This window comes from Lepus europaeus, chromosome 9 (genome assembly GCF_033115175.1).
Source record: "Lepus europaeus isolate LE1 chromosome 9, mLepTim1.pri, whole genome shotgun sequence".
Taxonomy (NCBI): Eukaryota; Metazoa; Chordata; class Mammalia; order Lagomorpha; family Leporidae; genus Lepus; species Lepus europaeus.
In genome coordinates this window covers 13212960-13237199 of record NC_084835.1, presented here as the reverse complement: position 1 = coordinate 13237199, position 24240 = coordinate 13212960, and the positions used below count along the sequence as shown (strand labels likewise).

General features: G+C 48.6%; 1 protein-coding gene across 1 annotated transcript in view; it reads right to left on the bottom strand.

The window, feature by feature from the left end:
* Positions 1-1679: 1679 nt before the first annotated feature.
* RUVBL1 (RuvB like AAA ATPase 1) overlaps positions 1680-24240 on the bottom strand; it is a 48482-nt gene continuing 25921 nt past the window's right edge. Inside the window, exons 7-11 of the mRNA XM_062200569.1 lie at positions 22032-22095; positions 20538-20736; positions 8200-8302; positions 2679-2770; positions 1680-2065 (exon numbers count right to left, since the gene is read on the bottom strand). Coding sequence (XP_062056553.1) covers positions 1906-2065; positions 2679-2770; positions 8200-8302; positions 20538-20736; positions 22032-22095 — 618 coding nt within the window. The 3' untranslated portion in view covers positions 1680-1905. The remainder of the gene's footprint in view (positions 2066-2678; positions 2771-8199; positions 8303-20537; positions 20737-22031; positions 22096-24240) is intronic.

Below are 24240 nucleotides of genomic sequence, written 5' to 3'. Positions count from 1 at the left end.
CAAGCTGGGCCATCCCTGGGCCCGCCTCAGATAGGACCCCCAAGGAACAGGAATCAGGGGGCTGTGGCCAGGGGAGGGAGATTAGCCCACCCTTCCTCACTTAGCTGCTCTGGCTATCAGGGTGGCCCTGAGAGCTGAGGAAGATGGTCCCACCCTGCGGTCCCCTTCCTGTGACCACTGCTCCCTTCCTACGCATCTCCTATGAAAGGTGTGGGCCTAAGTGAGAGGCTCAGTTGGGACAGCGGGCTGGTTCCTGTCCTCTGGATAGGACCGAAAGGTCATTTTCCTCACACGTGTCCCTGTTTCCCTCGCCTGCCTGATGCAGAGACCAGATCTTGAAGACCACAACGACCAACGACTGGACAACTCTACATCCTGAAGGAGGCGCTGCAGCCATGGGAGCTGTTTACAGACTCAGCCAGTCTTGCTACAAGTCCTGGTTCCCTCTTACTAGCTGGGCAATGGACTTGACTTGCACTTCATCTTCCTCATTAGGAGAGTGGGCTAACACACCCATGCCAATCTCAGAGAGCCGCTGTGAAGACAAAATGAAATGGAAAGCTTTAGCACGCCCCCAGCACACACTAAGTACAGTTCTTCATCTAACATGGCTTGAGCTGGGAACCAAGGACACAGGCACAATCTCACAGGCAGGCAGGCAGGCCAGGCCACAACACAGCCCTGACTTCAGAAGGTCCCATCATCACCCACTCCACCATGCTGGGAACTCTCTCAGGTCAGGCCATGGGAGATTCACTCTGGCCCCTGCAAGGGCTGGGGAATCTCCAGCAGTATCAGCTCCTCCTGCCTGCTGTCTCCTTGCATGCCTGCAAGGGACATCACTCACGGAGAACAACGCCGCTCTGCCCCACAAGGATGACAAGCCTAGTTCACCTAGAGATGCGGTCACTGATTGAGAGGAACTTGTGGAAGGGGAGGGACAACAGCCAGCAGAAAGAGCTTGCAATGGCCAAAGTTTAAGCAGCAAAATAAGTAATATTAATAACCAACAAATATTCATTCATCCACACTGATATATGGCATAGGAAAGAAGAGCAATCTCCCTATGCCTAAGACTTCCAATTAGTTTAGACAAATCCTCAGCTCCCAAGGAGGAAGAGCAGGACTCCCACCCCTCACATGTGGGCTGCAGCTGATAGCTTTCTTCTGAACAGCACAGCACAGAAACAAGAAACCTGACCAGTACGACCTCAGCCAGGTGGCCAAGGTCAACATCACCAGTGATAGGGCACGTTGACGGCATGTGCCCTGATGGGATGCAAGGAGAAGGGTACATTATCTCTGGGGTCTTCCTCCCAAAACTACAACCCAGTCTAACCATGGGGAAAACATACAAACCCCAACTAAGTCACATCTGATAGAAATCCTGGCTGGTCCTCCTCACAACTGTCAAGGTCATCAAAAAGAAGGCAAGTCTGAAACTGTCACAGGCAAGAAGGCCTTAAGGAGATGGCTCAATGTAACATGGTGTCCCGGATGGGGTCCTGGGACAGAAAAAGGGCGTCAGGTAAAGTGGAGAAGATGGCAATACGTCATTCATTGTGACATGTCATATTGCTGTAAGGGGTTAACAATAACCAAACGGTACATCTAAAACTATTCTGAAATAAAGTTTTTTTTCTTATTTTTAATTTAAAGAGAGAGAGATGTCACGAAAATAACTATAAGGATTTATTAGAAAACATGAGGGGGAGCGGGAGTGCAGAGGGCTCCTTCAGAGCAACCCCAGGAAAAGTTTTGATAATTTAAAATGAAAAGCTTTCCACGCTGAACTGATAACACTGCAAGCACACGTGGGTGGGGACAGGCTGTGCTCCTGCCCACAGGCCCTGCCCAGGCCAGGGAAGGCCTGGGAGCCTCGGCTCGGAGGGCGCCTTGGCCACGTCACTTCATGTACTTGTCCTGCTGGTCAGCCAGGATTTTGGCCGAGGATTTAGCATCATAGAAAAGCTCACTGATCTCCTCGACGTGCTCCTTCTCGATGCTGTCCTTCCCATTGATTTTGGCCAGTAAGTTGGCCGGGGTCAGCAGCTGCACTGAGTACCTGGAGTGGACAAAGGAGTGATAGGAGTGACACTGGGGCCACAGAAAGGAACCCCTCCCCCCACATCAGCAGGCAGCACAGACCCTAGCTTGTACTATTTGTCGTGGACACAGCAGACAGAGAGAGCTGCAGTCACGGCCCCACGAGAGGGGCCAGAAACCACCAACGTGGCGTGTGCGACTCTCCACGTCTTTCTCACCATCTAGAAGTTCTGAGAGGAGGTAACTCCACTGCTATCTGAGAGGGACTGCAAACCCAGATGTATACAGGTGCCCGGCAGGTAATGCCAAGTACTAATGGGGTATTTAACATGGCAGGGAAACTAACACACAGCCGAGTGGAAGTGCGTGCCCCATCCAAGGCACAAAAATTCAGTGATCGTCAGTGAAAGCTGCCTGCCTCGGGCCTGCCCTCTGTCCGTCTCCTCCGCCAAGAGGACTGGTGCAGGATCTCCCCAAGGGGATTTCAGCTGTTACTGCAGCTTGCTTAGAGCTGCCATCCAGATACTCTGCACTCCAACTGCAGGGCCCTGAAGAAGGAACAGGCACAGCGGGACGAGCAGATGCAGCCCGACCCTGGGAAGCCCCAGCACTGCCCAGGGATGCCAGCTCACCTCAGAGTGGTCTTGGTACCGATCTCCCCCAGGTGGTTCAGTGCCTCCTCACTGATGTTGATTCCCTCTGTCTGGGCTCGGATTTTAATGATCTTTTATGGGAGAAAAAAACCATACCAACAGTGAGCAACCTCAAGTGTCAGTGACCAACCTCAGGTGTACAATGATAAAGTGCTTCAAAAACAACCTTGACGGTGTTTCTTATCCTGCAGGCCCAACACTGCCGGCCTTGCCCACCCACCTCCCCCCGACCAGGCAGCATGTAACACCACAGCCTGTATGCAAGGTGCCCTGGCAGGGCGTTGTGTCCTTCCAGAGGATGGCTCCTGCCTGCCCCAGCCATCTCTGCGCTGTCCCAGCACAGACAGCCCAGGCCTCTTCCAAACTGCCCTGGGCTCCCTCAAGGGCTCCGCCTTCCTCCCCAGCATGGGCACCACTACCTAGGAGCACTCAGGCGAGAAGAGACACTTCTTATTTGCTTGATAAATACGATGGTTAAATGAATCAAAAAAGTTACTTTTAAGATTTACCAGGCCTCATAACATCACCAGGAGATATCTAATCTATCAAGAAGAAGCTGACGCGTGTTGCAGTGGAAGATCTGGGTGAAGTCGGAGGAGGAAGCAGGCTAGCGGCGGGGACAATGTGACACAGTGGCACCGGGATCCTGCAGGCGCACCAGCGCTGAGTGATAAGGGGCAGCAGGATAATGATGTTGTGTGTTGTGCAGCTGAGATAACTCGAGGACTTCGAGCCTCATATAATACAGGAATTTTTCACTTTGGCAGCTTCGTAAACAAGATATCAAGAAGCCCTTGTTTAAATTAAAGCCATAAAAACACCCCCAGGGTGGAGGCACAGGAACTGGAAAGACTGAGTCTCAGATACAGTCCTGGAGGAAGGGAAAGGAGAGGCAGAGGTTCACCGGGGCAGTCCTCATCGAGGCTGGCCTGTCAGTCTCCAGGCTGGGACCCCAAGGCAGCACGGGCATTCTAACATCTGTGAGGACCCTGGCCAGGGCCAGCCTCGCCTGTGGGTCACAGATGGGAAAGGTCCTATCAAGCCCAGCAGGCCTGATGGGGTGAAGTGAGTGGACAGGCCAGATGGCACCCAGGGAGGCAGTCCCTGCACTCCACCCCCACAGCCATAAGGTGCTGCTAGCAATGTCTTCCCTTCTGTCAAAACAGGCTGGGAGCTTAGATTTCTGTGTCAAGTGTCCTGATTTCTTTCTTTTTCTTTTCTTCTTCTTCTTTTTTTTTTTTTTTTTTTTTTTTTTTGACAGGCAGAGTGGATAGTGAGAGAGAGAGAGACAGAGAGAAAGGTCTTCCTTTTTGCCGTTGGTTCACCCTCCAATGGCCGCCGTGGCCAGCATGCTGCAGCCGGCGCATCGCACTGATCCAAAGCCAGGAACCAGGTGCTTCTCCTGGTCTCCCATGGGGTGCAGGGCCCAAGCACTTGGGCCATCCTCCACTGCACTCCCGGGCCATAGCAGAGAGCTGGCCTGGAAGAGGGGCAACCGGAATAGAATCTGGCGCCCCAACCGGGACTAGAACCTGGTGTGCCAGCGCCGCAAGACGGAGGATTAGCCTGTTGAGCCACGGCACCGGACAAGTGTCCTGATTTCTAAATACTGGCAACTTGTTCACACATTTCATAAACAGTGCACAGGCCACAGCAATTTATGTGTTGGCTCCTAGGTAGGAGGCCAGGGTGTGAGCTCTGCTGAAAGAATTGTAGCCTGGATGGAAAGGGCTGCACTGCTTGAGGTCCAAAGCCAGAAACAGCTACAGTGAGGTGACTGCTGCCCCCGCCCCGGGAACACAGCTTCCACGTAACAAGGCTTCTTGCTGACAGCCACAGACTGAGGAAAGCCCCAGGTCCCGCCAAGCACGTCTACTGGGGACCTGCTGAAACCCCAGAGATGCAGACCCTGAGCCCTGGGGACGTGCTGAAACCCCAGAGATGCAGACCCTGAGCCCTGGGGACCTGCTGAAACCCCAGTGATGCAGACCCTGAGCCCTGGGGACCTGCTGAAACCCCAGAGATGCAGACCCTGAGCCCTGGGGACCTGCTGAAACCCCAGAGATGCAGACCCTGAGCCCTGGAGCCTAGCCAAATGAGAGCTTGGCCTAGAGTCTTCCCTGGAGTCAGCTGCACAGAACCCGAGGCTCAGCTTTGGGACATCAGAGACACTCTGCTCACTCTCTCTCTCTAGAGCAGGCCAGAGCAATCACAGGAGCGCTGTCTCAGACTGGTCGAAAATGGACAGCTCATAAATGAGATCCTTAATCATTTAATAACCTTCAGGGATAGTTTATGAGAGTGTCGGCACTGGTGGCACAGTCCACAAGTTACTCTGAGTTTGTTTGTTTAAAACCCTACCCCAGGCTGCAGTCAAAATGCCAAGGTTATCCCTTGGCCAGCAAGAACAAAGTCCTGCGAGTCCCAGCAGTCAGTCCGTCCTCTGCTAAGCCAAGGGAAAACCCAAGAGGCCATCCTGGATGGGCCAAGATGGAGTCAGCGGAGCTGGCCTGCCATGGGAGGTACTGTGCAGAACATTCCAAGAGAACTCAGACTGCAGGCGCTGGAGTCAAATGGGGGCAGCCAGGGTCACCTGGCTGCAAGTGTGGGGTCCACGCTCTTACTCTCTGCAGGATCATGAAACCCTCGTTCCTTGAGCCTCCAACTGAGGTTATTGCAAAGCTGCTGTGAAGGACTCCAGAGGGTGTCCGTGAAGCACATGAAGCTTCCAGTGCAGCGGAAGGGGCGGTGAGCGGTGTGCTCCTGCCACTCTCTCACACAGTCCCACGACAGTCTCCCAAAGGAACAGAGGAGGGGCAGAGGCCCAGAGAAGTGCACCAAACTACGCCAGCCATTCAGCCAGCAAACGGAAGTCAACAAGTGCTCCAAGGGTACCTGGCCCTGGCCACAGCCACGCTGCCTTTCATGAGTGTTTTGGTCCCAAATAGCAGATGCCTCGTGGAAGCAATAAGAATGGGGAAGGTTTCCAATAAGCACTTGCAGCCCTTTGTTTTGCTTCTGCTTCTATTCCATGAATGTCTTGGCTTCAATCTGGCATTCAACCAATAGCAGGTGACCCTCAGCCATCAGTACCATATCCTAAATCATACATGCAATTGTTGTGATGAACTATAACTGCTTCGGTATTCTGTCAATGCTGACTCACTTGTTGTATGCACGGCCTTTTTGGGTGCTGTCCTAAGAATGCTGGCAGGCCCAGGTGAGGGGTAGACTGCCAGGGAGTACCCAGGAGAGGCCCTGACAGCTTCAAAGGGAAGATTCTACTCACAAACTACCCAAAGGAAGCTACACCCATTTGAGAGGAGAAAGGTTTGTGATTAGCATAGGTTTTAGAATCAGATGGCCTACTGGCCAGCTGTGAGGCGTAGTATGCTAAGCCTCCACCTGAAGTATGGCATCCCATATGGTGCCAGTTTGTGTCCTGGATGCTCTCTTCTTCTTCTTCTTCTTCTTTTTTTTTTGACAGGCAGAGTGGATAGTGAGAGAGAGAGAGAGACAGAGAGAAAGGTCTTCCTTTGCCGTTGGTTCACCCTCCAATGGCCGCTGCAACTGGCGCATCGCGCTGATCCAAAGCCAGGAGCCAGGTGCTTATCCTGGTCTCCCATGTGGGTGCAAGGCCCAAGCACTTGGGCCATCCTCCACTGCCTTCCCGGACCATAGCAGAGAGCTGGCCTGGAAGAGGGGCAACCGGGATAGAATCCGGCGCCCCAACCGGTACTAGAACCCGGTGTGCCGGCGCCGCAAGGCGGAGGATTAGCCTGTTAAGCCACGGTGCCGGCCAGGGATGCTCTCTTCTAATCCAGCTCTCTGCTATGGCCTGATATCATCTAGCAGAAGATGGTCCAAGTGCTTGGGCCCCTGCACCCACGTGAGAGACCTGGAAGAAGCTCCAGGCTCCTGGCTTCAGACTGGCCCAGCTCCAGCCATTGTGGCCATTTGGGGAATAACCAGAGGATGGAAGACCTCTCTCTCTTTCTTTCCCTCTCTCTCTCTCTCTCTCTCTCTGTAACTCTACCTCAAATAAATAATCTTAAAAAAAAAAAAAAAAAAAAAAAGGCAGTCTGGATTCCAGCCTGTCTTGTCACCCACTAGCTAGTGACTAGCATTATAGGCTTGGGCAAATTAGCTAGCCTACGTCTCAGTATCCTCCAGAGTGAAGATGAGAACAGTTCTGCCACCCTCCAGGTTACGAGAGATCAAATGCAGTCACGCCAGCAGGACCAGCAGGCATGCCCGCGGGCTCAGCGCCAGCGTCGGCCCAACAGGAAGCTGTGCTCTGTGAGCGGAGAGGACACAGGCAGAGTGCATCAACGCATCAGCACGGCCCTGGCTCATCAACGGCCCCAGCCCTGGCCAGACACCACCTCAGGGCAAGGGCAGGCAGAGCAAAGGGCACAGCACATCCACCACCAGGGGACGGCAAACCAGGGCCTGGCCCGCCACTGCGCAGAGGCCCTGGGCTCCACAGGGCACAGCCTCGTCCGCAACCTGGACTTGCTGCTCACGATGCCGCCATAAAAAACAAACCAGGCAGCGACGGTAACGACCGCCCGGAAACAGAGGCCAGGCGCCAGCGACGGTAAGTGCAGAGTGCTAGGCAATGCTCACGTGCAGGTGGTACATGAGCTCCAAGTCCAGCAAGAAGCCAATTCCTGCAGGGATAGCTGGGACTGTGCCCTTGGGCCAGGCCCAGCCTCATACACGCCGCTCTTCCTTCCAGCCAAGCCTCTCGCCATTGCTCCTGTGGACCTGTGGCAGGTCCCGAGCTGGCTGCTCGCAGGGGTGCTTCCCGGGGGCCTCCAGAGCCCACTTCATTAACTCTACCTCCAGGAGCTCTTCTCAGCCGTGTGACACCACCTCACCGTCACCGCTGTGGACCCGGCAGCAGTCCTCAAGAACTCTGCAGCAAAGCCACAGGCCTGCCCCTCTACCACCAAAGTCCCCAAGAGGCCAGCACTACTTGCACTGCTCACAGCACACAGGCTCTGGTAGGCTGCAAGTGCTGGTCCCTGCAGGCCAGGGAGCTGTGTTCACACTCCCCCAGGGCTGGCCTGCTGGTGGTTCTGCAGGACCAAGCGCCTCACCTTATCCCCTGAGCAGAAAAAGCGACAGGCAGGGTCTGCCGTGGGTACCAAAAGGCTTTCATTTTCATGAAATAACATTTTATTCCCACCTCTTTTTAGGGCTGATGGCCTCCCTAATGGTGTCATCGAGTCCACTTTTTCATTATCCTGTTCCTAAAGCTTACTGAGGAAACTTGTAGAAGGGGAAACAACCATGACATCGGGAGCTGATGCTGGGACACTTGAAGCAACACCTACGCAGCTCAACTTCTCTTTCAGACTCAGGAGCCCCAGGATTTGTCCAGGGCCAGCTGCTAAGCAGGGGGATGGTCCAGTCCGTGGGATCTGTCTACAAGGCCCTCAGTGAACCCAGGAGCAACGGGAGAAGGGAGCAGGAGGGAAGAAGGAAGGCTCACCTGCTTCATTTCCTGTGGGGTGTACAGCATGGTCCGGATGATCATCACTCGGTCCAGGAGGTCGAGAGGGATGCCGTGAGGAGAGGTGATGTCCTCGGTGCCTCTGCAACAGCCAAAATCAACGCCATCACTCAGCTTCTCTCAGATGGGAAAGAGGACAGGGACACGCAGGCCACAGCACTCACAACCACAGAGTAGTCAGTGTCCTCAGAGAATCAGAGCACAAACACTCAGGTGGCCTCACAGAACAACTTACCTGGGGCAGGCATTTGCCCTAGCAGTTACGCTGCCGGCTGGGCCACCACATCCTGTATCCGAGTGCCTGTGCTCCAATCCTGGCTCCACTCCCAACCCCAGCTTCCTGCTAATGCACACCCTGGGAGGCAGCAAGTGATGACGCATAGCTGAGTCCCTGCCACGAATGTCACATAATGTGGATTGAGTCCCCAACCCTGGTTTTGGCCCAGCCCCAGTCATTATGGACATCTGGGGAATAAGCCAGCAGACGGGAGCTTTGTGCGTCTCAAATAAACACATAACCAATTTCATTCTTAGTAATTATCAATACCATGGGAAACCTCAGAGAAAAAAACGTTATCTGAAATCAACTAAAAAACAATACAGGCCAGCGCCGTGGCTCAATTGGCTAATCCTCCACCTGTGGCGCTGGCACACTGGGTTCTAGTCCCGGTCAGGGCGCCGGATTCTGTCCCAGTTGCCCCTCTTCCAGGCCAGCTCTCTGCTGTGGCCCAGGAGTGCAGTGGAGGATGGTCCAAGTCCTTGAGCCCTGCACCCCATGGAAGACCAGGAGAAGCACCTGGCTCCTGCCATCGGATCAGCACGGTGCGCTGGCCGCAGCATGCCGGCCACGATGGCCATTGGAGGGTGAACCAACAGCAAAAGGAAGACCTTTCTCCCTGTCTCTCTCTCTCACTGTCCATTCTGCCTGTCAAAAAAAAAAAAAATTAAAAAAAAAAATATATAGATATCTGTCAAACTTTGATATATACATTTCTATGCATTATACAAATGTTCACTTTTTTTTGTTTTTATTCATGTTATTTATCTTGATGTTTAACATTTACTTAACAATACACCAAATATTCTAAATTAACCCAAACTACTGAGCATTCAGAGTTTTCAACTGTTGCTGATACTATTCCTCCTGTGTCTATAATCTATGCAGTCACAAACATCCCCTCAGCAACTAGTGGAGCGCCTTCTTCAATGACTACCTATTTGAGTGAATGTCCTAATTTACACGGCTATACTAGGATGATCTAATCTCACAGCATCACAAATTCTCAAATATTTTGCTACTGTAATTGTTTAGAAAAATACAGAAAGGTAACATGCTCGAATCTGCATTCCTTTGATTACTAATGAGGCATCTGAATGCTTTCTTGCATATCCTTTATTTTACTTCTCTTTGAAAGCTGTTGAATCTCATCTTCTGCTTATTTTTCTCCAGAACTCTTAGCCAAGTCACAGGACAAACAGCAAAGGAGCGGAGCCTTGCCAACCCACCCGACACCAAGCACCAAATGCCTGAAGGACGGGTGCTGGGCTGACACTGGTGGCGCACAGACCAGGGTGTAGTGACAGTGCGGAAAGCCCAGTATGCTGTGCATTCCCACCTTAGCTTTTATGGGAGTCACAGGGGCAAGAGATCCAAGTCAGCGTCATTTCTGGCATTCCTAAACTTACTCGACACACAGAGCCTTGGGCATAGCTAATCACAACAAACAACAAGGCATATCATTGGACTTCGTTGCTAATTTCACAAGATTTGGTTCCAAATACAAGTAACATTCTAAAAATGTAACTTTAGTAAAACCAAACAAAAAAACACCCCTGTTGAAATCCTATCCCGAGCTGAAATATAAATGTACATTAGTACAAAATGCTAATAAAATACATAATAGGCACAGCATGAACCTTGACAACAGGCTAAGTAAAGTTAGCTAGACTTAAAAGGCCAAGCTGTATGATTCTACTACAGGAATATCTATGATTGGCAAATCCAGACCCAGGCAGCAGACCAGAAGTTTCCAGGATCTAGGGAAGAGGGAGATGGAAGTTAATGCTTATCAGTCACAGAGTTTCTGGTTGTGAGGAGACGAAAAAATTTTGGCAATGGAGATGACAGCTGTACAACATTGCGAATGTAATTAAAGCCAATGAATTGTATACTTAAAAATGGTTAAATAGCACATTTTATCACAATAAAAGTTTTTTAAAAATGCTATGTTGATTAATAATTGGTACATGTAACATAAAATAAAAGTTTAGATCTTTCAAAATAAATAGGGATTAAGTCAATGCCATATGGGCACCAGTTCAAACCCTGGATGTTTCACTTCCGATCCAGCTTAATGCCAATGCCCCTGGGAAAGGAGCAGACGATAGCCCAAGTATTTGGGCCCCTGCACCCACATGGAAGACTCAGATGGAGTACCAGGCTCTTGGCTTTGGCCATTAGGGAGTGAACCAGCACATGGAAGATATCTCTCTCTCTCTAACTCTACCTTTCAAATAATAAATACATCTTAAAAAATAAATAGGAAACTATGCTAACAGTAAATACAAATATTAAGTTAACTTTACTAAACCAGCAGTAAACATTTTTTAAAATATTAACGAGGAAGAATTATAAAGATTAAATTCTTCCATTCCAAATGCCAGTATTTGGTATGCTTACAAGCTTCATGTTAAGCAAAATCACCTTTAAAAAGTACATTTATCCTTTAGTTACTTGATTCCATTCAGGCTGTAAGTTTTTTTTTTTGAAGACTTATTGGGAATTCAGAATAAATCTTAAAATCTCTTTTGTCATATTAAAATATCCCAAGGACAAAAACATCCAAAATCCTACAACGCTATAATAAATCATCTTCACTTGAGACATGATAAAAAATATAAAAAATTTTAACGACAAAAGGGTTAGGAAAAATGAAGTAGTCTACCTCAAGAACAGGTTTGGGGCCGGCACTATGGCATCTAGGGTAAAGCCACTGCCTGCAGTGCCGGCATTCCATTCAGGCATCGGTTCTAGTCCCAGCTGCTCTACTTCCAAACCAGCTCTCTGCTATGGCCTGGGAAAGCAGTGGAAGATGGCCCAAGTCCTTGGGGCCCTGCACCCACATGGGAGAACTGGAAGAAGCTTCTGGCTCTTGGCTTCGGATCGGCCCAGCTCTGGCCTGTTGTGGCCATTTTGGGAGTGAACCAGCAGATGGAAGACCTCTCTCTCTCTGTGTAACTCTGCCTTTCAAAGAAATAAATAAATCTTTAAAAAAAAAAAAAAAACAGATTTTATAGGAATACATTAAGAAAATTTCTTACAGTTTTGAGTCCATAAAACCAAGAATTTAAACAAAAAGTCTATTGGAAGGCTACTGAGGACTGCTATGCTTTCAGAAATCAAAGAAAAATTTGGGGTAGACAGGTGTTACAGCACAGTGGGTCAAGCCACTGCTTGTAGCATCCAAATCCCATACCTAAATGCCTGACCCGAGTATGGGCTACTCAGCTTCTGATCCATCTTCCTGCTAATGCATCCTGGGAGACAGTAGATGATGGCTCATGTGCCTGGGCCCCTGCCACCCACATGGAAGACCTGGGTGGAGTTCTAGACTCCTGGCATTAGCCTGTCTACTTTGGGCACTTGGACAGTGAACCAACAGAGGAAAGATCTCTGTCTTTGTCTCTCTGTCTTTATCACTCTGTTTTTCAAGTAGATGAAAATAAATAAACAAAAGAGGGGCTGGTGTTATGCTATAGTAGGTAAAGCCACTGCCTATGATACCAGCATTCTATAAGGGCGCCAATTCGTGTCCAGGCTGCTACACTTCTGATCCAGCTCCCTGCTCAAGGCCTGAGAAGAGCAGCAGAGGATGGCCCAACTGCTTGGAATCCTGCTAACTATGTGGGAGATCTTGATGAAGCTCTTGGCTCCTGGCTTCAGCCTGGCCCAGTCCTGGCCGTTGCAATCATCTGGGAGGTGAACCAGCAGATGGAAGATTCCGCACCCCCCCCTCCCGGCTCTCCATCTCTCTCTATAACCGTGACTTTGAAAAGAAATAAATAAATAAATCTTTAAAAATAAAAGAGGAAGAGGAAGAAGAATAAAAGCCCAGGACCAGAAGGCTTCACTGCTGAATTCTACCAGACATTTAAAGAAGAACTAACTCCAACCCTTCTGAAGCTATTCAAAACAACTGAAAGAAAGGGAATCCTTCCAAACTCCTTCTCTGAAGCCAGCATCACCTTAACTCCTAAACCTGAAAAAAATACAACAGAGAAAGAGAACTACAGACCAATTTCCCTGATGAAAACAGACTTAAAAATCCTCAACAAAATTCTAGCCAATAGAATCCATCAGAAGGATCACTCACCCGGACCAAGTGGGATTTATCCCTGGTATGCAGGGATGGTTCAACATTGTTAATGTGATGTATCACATTGATTTGTGAAACTGAAGAACAAAACCATATGATTATCTCAATAGATGTAGAGAAAGCATTTGATAAAATACAACACCCTTCCATGATGAAAACTCTAAGCAAACTGGGTACAGAAGGAACATTCCTCAACACAAGCAAGGCAATTCATGACAAACCCACGGCCAGCATCCTACTGAATGGGAAAAAGTCGGAAGCATTCCCATTAATATCCAGAACTAGACAATGGTCCCCACTCTCACCATTGCTATTCAATACAGTCCTGGAAATTTTAGCCACAGCCATTAGGCAAGAAAAAGAAATCAAAGGGATACAAATTGGGAAGGAGAAATTCAAACTATCCCAATTGCAGATAACATGATGCTATATATAGGGGATCCAAAATTCTCCACGAAGAGGCTATTAGAACTCAAAAAAAAAAAAAAAAGTTTGATAAAGTGGCAGGATATAAAATCAACACACAAAAATCAATAGCCTTTGTATACACAGACAATGCCATGGCTGAGAAAGAACTTTTAAGATCAATCCCATTCACAATAGCTGAAAAAAAAAAAAATCAAATAACTTGGAATAAATTTAACCAAGGACATCAAAGAGCTCTATAATGAGAATTACAAAACATTAAAGAAAGACATAGAATACACACACAAAAATGGAAAAATCTTCCATGTTCATGGATTGGAAGAATCAATATCATCAAAATGTCCATACTACTGAAAGTAATTTATAGTCTCAATGAGATACCATTCAAAATACCAAGGATATTTTTCTCAGATCTAGAAAAAAATGATGCTGAAATTCATATGGAAACAAAGGAGACCCTGAATAGCTAAAGCAATCTTACACAACAAAAACAAAGCTGGAGGCATCACAACAGCAGATTTCAAGACATACTCCAAGGCAGTTATAATCAAAACAGCCTGGTACTAATACAGAAACAGATGAATAGGTCAAAAGGAACAGAACAGAAACTCCAGAAATCAACCCATGCATCTACAACCAACTTATCTTTGACAAAGGAGCTAAAACCAATCCCTGGAGCAAAGACAGTCTCTTCAACAAATGGTGCTGAGAAATCTGGATGTCCACATGAAGAAGTATGAAGCAGGACCCCTGCCTTACACCTTACACAAAAATGCATTCACAATGTATTAAAGACCTCAGTCTATAACCCAATACCATCAAATTATCAGAGAACATTTGGGAAACTGTAAGACATTGGCATAGCAAAGAGTTCTTGGAAAAGACCCCAGAGGTACAGGCAATCAAAGCCAAAATTGACAAATGGGATTACATCAAATTGAGAAGCTTCTGTACTGCAAAAGAAACCTCAACAAAGTGAAGAGGCAATCAACAGAATGGGAGAAATTATTTGCAAACTATGCAACTGATAAAGGATTAATATCCAGAATATATAAAGAGATTCTAAAAAAAAAAAAAATGAACAAAACAAACAACTCAGTTAAGAAATGGTCAAAGGACTTAAACAGGCATTTTTCAAAAGAGGAAATCCAAATGGCCAATAGACACATGAAAAAATGCTCAGGATCACAAGCTATCAGGGAAATGAAAATCAAAGCCACAATGAGGTTCCACCTCAGCCCCATCAGAATGGCTTTCATACAGAAATCAGCAAACAACACACGCTGGCGAGGATGTAGGGAAAAAGGAACCCTAATCCACCGCTGGTGGGAATGTACACTGGAAAAATCATGTGGAAGACAGAATGAATATACCTCAGGAATCTGAATACAGACCTATCACATGACCCAGTTATCCCACTCCTGGGAATTTACCCAAGGGAAATGAAATCAACATATGAAAGAATTATCTCTACTCCCATGTTTATTGCAGCTTAATTCACAATAGCTAACATGGAATCAATCCAAATGTCCGTCAACTGAAGACTGGATAAAGAAATTATGGGATATATACACCATGGAATACTACACAGCAGTTAAAAAAAAAAAAAGAAAAAAAAAAGAAATCCTGTCATTCAAAACAAAATGGATGCAACTGGAAAATGTTATTGTTGGTGAAATAAGCCAGTCCCAAAAGGACAAATGCCACTTGTTCTGCTGATCTGTGGTAACTAACACAGCACCTAAAGGTAATCTATGGAAGAGAAATGGACACTTTGAGATGCAATGACTATGAACAGCCCTTATCTAGACTGTTGAGCAAGAGTTTTCTTTTTTTCATATTATTTGCTGAATTCTTTAATTAGTAAAGAGTCAATATTACGTGTATAATGCTAACTGAAAATAGATCTTAGTAAAAAATAAGAATGGGAACAAGAGAGAGAGGGGGAAGAGTGGGAGAGGGAATGGGTAGGGTAGGAAGAATCACCATGTTCCTAAAGTTGCATTTATGAAATGGATGAAGTTTTTATGCCTTAAATAAAAGGTTTCTGGGGGAAAAAAAGAAGAATATGGAGAAACTGGAACCCTCAGATGTTGCAGGTGAGAATGTAAAAGGACAAAGCAGCTTTGTAAAACAAACTCCAGTTCCTTGAAAGGTTAAACACAGTTATCATTTGACCAATCAATTCCATCCTCAGGTATATATCAAAAAGAAACAGAAAGCTATGTCCGTAGAATATTGAACACAAATTTTCATAGTCATATTATTGTAGCAGCCCAACAACTCAACAACCCAAGCTCCACAACTGATGAACGTGCTACTAAATACTTCGTGGAATACTACTCAGCTATGAACAGAAATAATTGTATGCTACCACCTGGATGATCTGAAACTGCTATGCTGAGCGAAAGAAGTCAGTCACAAAAGATGTTTACTTGGTGCCACTTACATAAAACGTTCAGAAAAGGCAAATCTATAGACAGAAAGTAGATTAACAGTTTCCAGAGGCTGGGGGGAAGGGGCTTTGGCAGGAGGAAAGGGGGGATGCTGTTACTGGGTACAGGTTGATGAAAGGTTCTCAAACTGGTTGTGGTGATGGCTACACAACTCTGTGAATATACAAAAAAAAAAAAAAAAAAAAAAGAAACACTGAAAAATTCCATTAATGTATGAATCATATCTCAATAACACTTTTGTGTGTGTGTGTGTGTGTGTGTTAAAGCACCAATGGGGTGTTCACCATGGGGTTATAACAAACCTGTTTCTTAACTGTCAACACTTTAGTACAACACAATGACTTTTAGTGAGAAACTCCTGCAAACAAGAAAACCCTAATGCCCAGGAGCTATACCTCAACAGGAAAAGAAAACCGCCCTAGTATAGAGCTTCCTCAGTGCAGGCTCTCAGCTAACAGTTAGGGATCCTGAGTCTAAAAGGGAAAGTACTTTTTTTTTTTTTAATATTTATTTATTTATTTGAAGCAGAGTTACAGAGAGGCAGAAACAGAGAGGGAGAAAGAGGTCTTCCACCTGCTGCCTCACTCCTGAAGTAGCTGCAACTGCCGGAGCTGGGCCAATCCAAAGTCAGAGCCAGGAGCTTCTTCCAGGTCTCCCATGTAGGGTAAGGGGACTAAGGACATGGGCCATCTTCCACTGCTTTCCCAGCACAGAGCTGGATTGGAAGTGGAGCGGCTGGGACTCGAACTGCTGGCCATATGGGATGTCAACACCTCAGGCGGCAGTTTTACCTGCTATGCCACAGCACTGGCCCCTGGAAAGAGGCTTCGTAAGGCAGCAAGTTAAGGCGCAGCCAGAGCGGGAGTGCAGCAGAGCCTCATCTCCTGCGACATCTGCAGATGTGTCTTTCCCAGGAGGAGCCCACAGCCTTAAGAAGCCTAGAGGTGGGCCAGTGCTGTGGCATGGCAAAGTAAAAGCCACCAGCTGTGATGCTGGCATCCCATATGGGTGCTAGTTTTTGTCCCAACTATTCCACTTCTCATCCAGCTCCCTGCTCATGGCCTGGGAAAGCAACAGAAGATGGCCCAAGTGTTTGGGACCCTGCTGCCCATGTGGGAGACCCAGATGAAGCTCCTGACTCCTGGCTCAGGCCTAGCCTAGCCCTGGACTTGGTGGCTCCCTAGGGAGTAAACCAGTGGAACATCTCCCCTCTTTCTCTATAACTCTGACTTTCAATTAAAAAAAAAAGAGAGACAAGAGACCTAGAGATGGTCCTCCTGGAATTGTGCACACCCCACTGTCCACATGAAAATGTGGCATGGGGCCAGTGGTGTGGCGTAGTGGGCAAAGCAGCCGCATGCAGTGCCAGCATATGGACGCCAGTTCGAGTCCAGGCTGTTCCACTTCTGATCCAGCTCTCTGCTATAGCATGGGAAAGCAGTAAAAGATGGCTCAAGTCCTTGGGCTCCTACACCACGTGGGAGACTGGGAAGAAGCTCCTGGCTCCTGGGTCCAGATCGGCTCAGCTCTGACTGTTGCAGCCATCTGGAAAGTGAACCAGCGGATGGAGGACCTGTCACTGTCTCTCTCTCTCCCTCTCTCTCTCACTGTCTCTCTCTGCCTCTCTGTTGCTCTGCCTTTCAAATAAATATATCGAAGGGAGGGAGGGAGGGAGGGAGGGAGGGAGGGAGGGAGGGAGGGAGGGAGGGAGGAAGGAAGGAAGGAAGGAAGGAAGGAAGGAAGAAAATGTGACCTAGAAGACTTCAGGACTGGACAAGATCAAAATCATCACTAAGGAGACTGCAAAACTCACTGGGTTCTGAGAGATCCCCTGAGGCCAACCCTCAGCCACAGGCAATACCATGAGGTCAGCCCCCAGAGTACAATACTTTAGGCCCTGCCTGGGTGACGATTTCACATTCATCATTTCAGATCTTCCCTTCCCATAATTCTGCAAGATGCTGATATTCCCAGCCACTGACAAGGACAGTAAGATTCACCCAAGGTCATGAGTTTCCCTATGACTCCAGTGCCTCTAATTCTTCCACGTGGGAACGAGGCTCATGTTAGAATTCACACCCCAGAAATACAGAGGACATCAAGGTGGGCTCGTCAGAAGGCACAATCCAAGAGATCATTTGGACAGAAAGCTGGTGAGATGGCAAGGGTCCAGGAAGGCTAGCACCCGACCTGGAAAGGGAAATACCACAACAGCTGCATCTTGACAGTTGTCAGTGCCCAAAATTCCCTTGACAGACTTGATGCTGGCCCTGCACAAAGCTGCATCCCCACTGACAGCTGAGGGCCACTGGGCAGTGGGGCAAGAAGGCCAGAAGGGCAGAGCCTCAGGGCTCTGGTTCCGGCAGCCACACTACCCAGCTTGGGGTCTGAGCAGCACACCTCCTGCGTGAGACTGGCGATAACTTCGCCTGCCCACCGAGTCATCAGGGTTTCCTGCAATCGATGACATGTCCAGACAGCTCTGAAGAGTTGACGACATAGAGGAAGCCTTCAGTTGATGTCACTTCCCCTCTCCTTCTCCTCCCTTTTGAGCTCTGGAGGTCAAATTTGAGTCTGGGGAGTAAGGAAATTCCACAGCAGCTTAACCTGACAGGCAGCACGTCAGATTCCGGCAAACTACAGACATTCCCAAAACCTCATCACGGCACATGCTAACCAACGTGGCTGGGAGCACAGACTCGAAGTCCAAGTCCAAGCTTCAAGTCCCAGCCTCACGTCCGAGCTGGGCATTCTCTGAACAATGAGAACATCAGGCCCTGCCTCATTATGGTTGGGTGAGAACATCAGTGTGCCTGGGTCACAGAACAGCTCCTCGGTACAGCTGGCTGGTATTTTCATCATGGTTACATTGACATTGTTATCGCCACGATAACACATTTCCACCAGGACTCAGCACCAAAGTCTTCTTTTAGAGCAACCTAGCTCTGGAAGAGTGAGCTGACACTGTCAATCTTCCCTCTACTTGGGCAACTGCACTCTGGCAACAAATCCGCAGAAGCCTGGCACCCCTTGATCAAATCAGCCTGGATACAGCTGGTCAACTCTCCCAGGTTTCAGGCTGACTTTAGCTTTGTGCCCACAGGGCAGGTTCTGAGGTCAAACTCATCTTCCCGTGCACCTTTCACCGGGTAGGACGGAACCAAGAGACCTTGCTTCTGGGATCAGAAGAGCTGCCAGGCTCGGTTGACCTGTGCTGGGCAGTTACCACAGTGAAGAGGAAGCCTGTTAGCAGAGATCCCCAGCAGGGGGCACCATCTGTCCAGGCTGAGCTGTCACATAGAAACCAGGCCTTTCAAAGCCTTGCGAGTCCCATAAGCCTGAGGTTCTGTGCACAGGGATGCCAAGCTCCCCAGGGACAAGGCCCACATGTAGGTGATCTCCAGGTGCAGCCCAGGGAGCCATGTTCCTCTCGCCCAGCGCTGGACTTCTCTTCAAGACTGAGGGAAGTGCTTGTGACTGGCCTTGGCCAGATGGCATCACAAGGATTCGGAGTGGCTCCAGGATGCTGCCCCATGAGCCTGAATCATGTATTCCAACCCTAACTGCAAGGCAGAATACCAGCTGAAGTGACTGAGGAATGTCCTGTGGTTACACTGCAGGCTCACGGCACCAGAGCACTTCCCCACGCGTGCTAGAATCACAGGGTTTTAGACAACCTTAACCAGAGTCTGAGCTGCTCTAAGAGCCAACTGAGGTCTTAGAAATGGCCCACCATCATGGGGAGGTTAGTCCCGGCAAATCAGTAGTCTGGGTTCCAAACTCAGTTTGCTCCAGCTCTGTCTCATGATACTCACGGACCAGAGGGTCTCTCTGCAATTCCCAGCACCCTGGCTACTGTGGGCTCTGCTCCATGCTACTCTGCTACAGGCTGGAAAACAGGCTCCTCATCGTTCCCCCATGACTACAGAAACCAGGCTTTAAAATCCAAACAGAACCACAGAGAACCAAGAGAGCAATAAACCACCAAGCACTAGGAATGCTGACACTGGGTTTGAGAGATGTTTCCTGGGGTTCACAAGCCTACCAAGTACTGAGGAGAAAATGGAACCCCAGGAAAGTCCCCCCATCCCAGCTCTGGGTCCATCTGCATTCACCTTCCAGGGGGGTTAGCATCCAACCTTCTCAAAGGCAGGCTTAAGGGGCAGGTAGGAGTGAGGAGACCTGTAAGCATCCATGTGGCTCACCGAAGGTCAGGGACAGAAAGAAAATGCTGATTTTTTTTAAACCAGAAGGACCTGGTTTGTATCCCACCTTTATGAAAAGGAACAAGTCATAATATACCACTCAATTTCTTCAATTGAAAAACCAGCTTGCATGAGAATCTAAGGAGTTAACATACGTCATGTCACCAAACACCAGCCCAAGCTGACCTTAGCTTTGTACAATCCGATTGCTATGGTGTAAACATAGTTTGGTTCCTGACCTCCCACAATTTGGTTAGTGCCCAAAGTCTTAGTTAACAGCACTAAGAGGGCTAAAACTGCATTCTATCATGATGTTTGAATGCAGGGTCTCTGTGAAGCAACTCAAGTGGATTAGGGCATTAGGGTGGGGTACCCATGGCCGAAACCTGACGGCTTCTAAGGAGAGATAAAGACATGTGCCTTGTGTCTCTTACCACATGATGCTCTGCACTACCTCAAGACTGCTAACAAGAAAGCCATCACCAGAGGCCAAACCAGTGGTGCCTCCTTGACCTTCAACTAATACCTCTAGAACCATGAACCAGAATTAACATTTTCCCTTAATAAGTTACGCTGCCCCAGGTATTTTACTTCGGTAACAGAAAGCTGACTAATACACCAACTGGAAGACTAAATGCTAACACCTAACACCTGAGAGCAAAGGGCGAGCTCCCAGTCAGTAAGAAGGCAGCTGGGATCTTTGGCGACTGCAAGGCTGAAGGCAGGCCCTCTGGGCATGTTTTCTCTCGAAAGGAGCGAGACACCTTCAATCTCACCCTGGCTCACCAAGAGATGGGTGTAGAGACCCTGAGGAATAAATGCGCTCGGATGGAAGCCTGAAAGCTGCATCGTACCTGATGACACAGTTGCCTCGGTTGGATGCGAAGATGACGATGGGGGCGATAGAAGATTCCAGGGCCCGGTGCAGGTACGTGAAGCACTCAATGTCCAGCATGTGAACCTCGTCAACAAACAGAACACCAGGGACCAGCTCCGCAATCCCCTGGTCGATGTACTTGTTCACCACCTTGTTAATCTCCCCTCGAAGTTTGTCTAGGAGATAGTAAGGATGGGCAGGCAAAGTCAGCACCAGCCTGGGAAAGGATGACCCTTTTCTCTGTCTCTGTCTCTCTCTCACACACACACACATGTATGCACACACACACACAGAATTCAATCCAAATCCAAGCAAGGAGCCTGGTTTTCCTGTTAGCTATGTCACCGCAGGCAGAGCATGCCCCACTCCGGGCTTCAGTGTCATCATCCGAAAGCAGAGACAATCGAACAAAATTGGCAGCTTCCCCTGCAGCCGTGTGGTTTCAGTTTGGAGAATAGCTTTGACACAGTTTTGCAGGGGAATGCCTACAGGGGGCACGCACTCAGAGGCAGGCACATTCCCCACCTGCCTTATCTCACACCTACCCCATCTAGCTCCTTGCCTGATCTCTGAGACACTGGCCCTGGGTGAAATGAGCTTTCATATGCAAATGTTCCTGTTCTGTACTCAGAAAATGGCCCTTGCTTTTGGCCCTGTGACAATGCTTAGGTTAATTAACTTTCAATCAAGTGCCTGGACTAAGGAACTGGGTGCATTTAGAATCCTCAGTGGGAGGAGACCTGCAGAGGAAGGAGGCTCTGAAGAAAGGTCCAGTCTCAGAGAAGTCACAAACCCATCTAAGGTCGAAGCTCTCACTTTCCCAACAGCTTCAGGCTGCTACTAGGAGGAGCTGCTCACAAAGACAGACAGGAAGGTTTATGCAGCTTCTTCCAGAGCTAGTGGGCAGAGAATGTCAAAGGAGGATGCACAGTCAAAACTGTGTTATAAGACACTGCTCAAGATGACTTTAACACAAAGATATCAGATTGTTCCACTGGCTGAAACACTATAAAGGTAACAATTACTTTAAGGTTTAACTAGCATAGGTGGCAATTAGGAAAAAGGGGACATAAAGGTTGGAAAGAGAAGCTGGGAAAAAACAAAGGTCCACATGGGAGCAGCAGCGATCCCTGTAGAGCCCGGGAAGTGTCCAGAAGCTGGGGACAGCCACAGCATCAAAGCCTGGGCCCAGAGCAGGAGCCCAGAAATTCACATTTCTGAGACCCTGAAAAGACCAGAAATTGTGACCACTACCACCAGCGTGAGGCCAGAGAGCACACAGTATGCTGTATGGCTGTCTAAAAGTAGCCAGAGACATGGGATAGAATCAAGCTCTGAACTAAGAGGAAGAAGAAATCTGCTCCAGGGCGTTCGCTCTGCTTAGGAGTCCTCCCAGGGCCTCACAGAGCACGTCCCAGTTCAGGGCCCTCCAGCTCTGCGCCTGGCTCCTGGGTCTTGTTGTTTCCCTTACCTGTGATTTCTGTCTTCTTTGGTTTCATCAACTGGCCCATCATGGACAGAATATCTTGTCCTCCCTGCATAAGAGAATAGTTATGGTCAGCCCTGTTTTCCAAGGCAGCTGCAAATGCGTCACCCCCCCATCCTATTGGTCCCTAATGGCGAATCAATATGAGGTCCTGAGGTGTAAAGACCCCACCACACCTCCTCTGGAAAGCTTGAGAAGCTTCTGAACACACAGGAATTTCTAGAGGTTCCCCCAACCTGTAAGAATCAAACAAGGGGCCACAGCTGTGGCTCAGAGGGTTGAGCAGCAACCTGTGGAGCCCGTATCCCACATGGGCACCAGTTCAAGTCCCAGCTGCTCCACTTCCAAATAAGCTCCCTGCTGATGCACCTAGGAAGGCAAAAGATGAAGGCCTGAGTCTTTAGGCACCTACAACCACATGGGAGACCCGGATGAGGCTCCTGGCTCCTGGCTTCGGCCTGGCTTGGCCCAGGCCAGCGTGGCCATTTGGGGATTGGGCCAGTGGATGGAGGAAAAAAAAAAAAATCAAACAAAATCCTTTCATGGTCAGCATAAACTCTATGCCTTGCCTCCTTCTCCAGCTCTGTCTTTTCCCAATCGCAGATTCCATCATTAGCCACAAGACTGCAAACCCTTCCCTCAACATACTCGAGCTCTTTTACAACTCAATGCTTTCCATACTGCAGTCCATCTGCCAGAAATGCCACTCCCTTTCCTGGGAAGTTCCCAATCACCCATAAAGTTCAGGGCAAATACCCTCTGTGGGGTGTCTCATCCTCACCAGGATCACGACCTCCTCCTGCTGTGTCCTGCTCCTTTGGGACAGTTACGTTTCCTTGTCTCCTGTCGCTCAATTTGGTCACAGGGCTCTATCAGCCTGGTCCCTGTGGAAGGGCAGACCTGCTGCCAGGTTTACCACAGCAGTGCAATCAACCAGAGATCGATGCTTTGTCATTTACTCATCTCTGAGTAACCCTGTGGGTTTCCAGACCCTGGGAGAGAGATGCTCACTACTAAATATTGAACAGCTATAGGTAGGCAATTGTTTCCTAAGTATTTCCCATGTCTGATTCTCCCTGTCAAGAAGTGAAAACTCAAAATCAGAGAGCTGTGAAACACAGAGAACCCAAAGTGACACCAGTCACTCATTAGTGACAGAGCAGGAGAGCCCCTGACTTGTGGGCCCTAACCCAGCACTGCGCCAAGTCGAAGCTCTTGAGGAGTCAGTGAGCGGAATGCTGGTACAAGGCACAAGCAGCCTCTAGACCAAAGCTGGAAGGGACAGAATACCAGAGGATCAACTTTCAAGTCAGAAAACCCATTATTCCCTGCTATTGAAGAGGTGACCCCCTTTAGGACGAAGACAACCAAACTGCAAGACCACCCATGGAGAACAGTTCCGTTTTGTTTCTTTGAATCACACATTTCCCAGAAACATCACAAAGCAGCCAGGGACTTCCCTACACAGTATCAGTCAAGCTCTAAGTAGTCACCTTCTACCCAGCACAAGGGACAGCACACAGTGGCAGCTCAAAGCCGCAAAATCGGAGACTTTGCTAAGCAAGAGGGAAGACACAGCTTTGTCCAGCTTTCTGAAGTCCTGTGAAGGGCTCAGAACGCTCCTGCCCTCCTGCCATTTCCACTCACAGAATCTCAGGCGTGAGCCACTGCTGGAGAGCAGCCACAGAGGAAGCTGGCTAGCTCAGGGCCAGAGGCTTGGCTGGGATAAGACACAATACATCCGAAATCATCTGTGAAGAGGGCATTTGAATTGGAACAAAGGAGCCCCTCAAAGCAGCACATGTCAATGTTAATTGCTGAATATTACAGATAGAAAAGGACCTGCTACTTCAAGAATCAGTGGCAACACTAACAACTCACACTAGAGCTCCATGCACAAACAGAGGTTAGGTAGGATGCAAATTACACCCAGAGCTCCCTGCAGACGAGTGTGCAATTCACCCTGAGTTTCCTGTACACACACAGACTAGTGCGTGCTGCAACCCCAGACCCCGTGCACACAGACTAGGGTGAAATTCACCCCCAGAGCTCTATGCACAGACTAGTGTGCAATTCACCCCAAGCTTCCTGTACACACCCAAACTAGTGTGCAAATCATCTCCAGAGCGCCGTACACAAACTAGTGTGATTTCATGCCCAGAGCCTCCTGCACACACAGACTAGTGTGCAATTT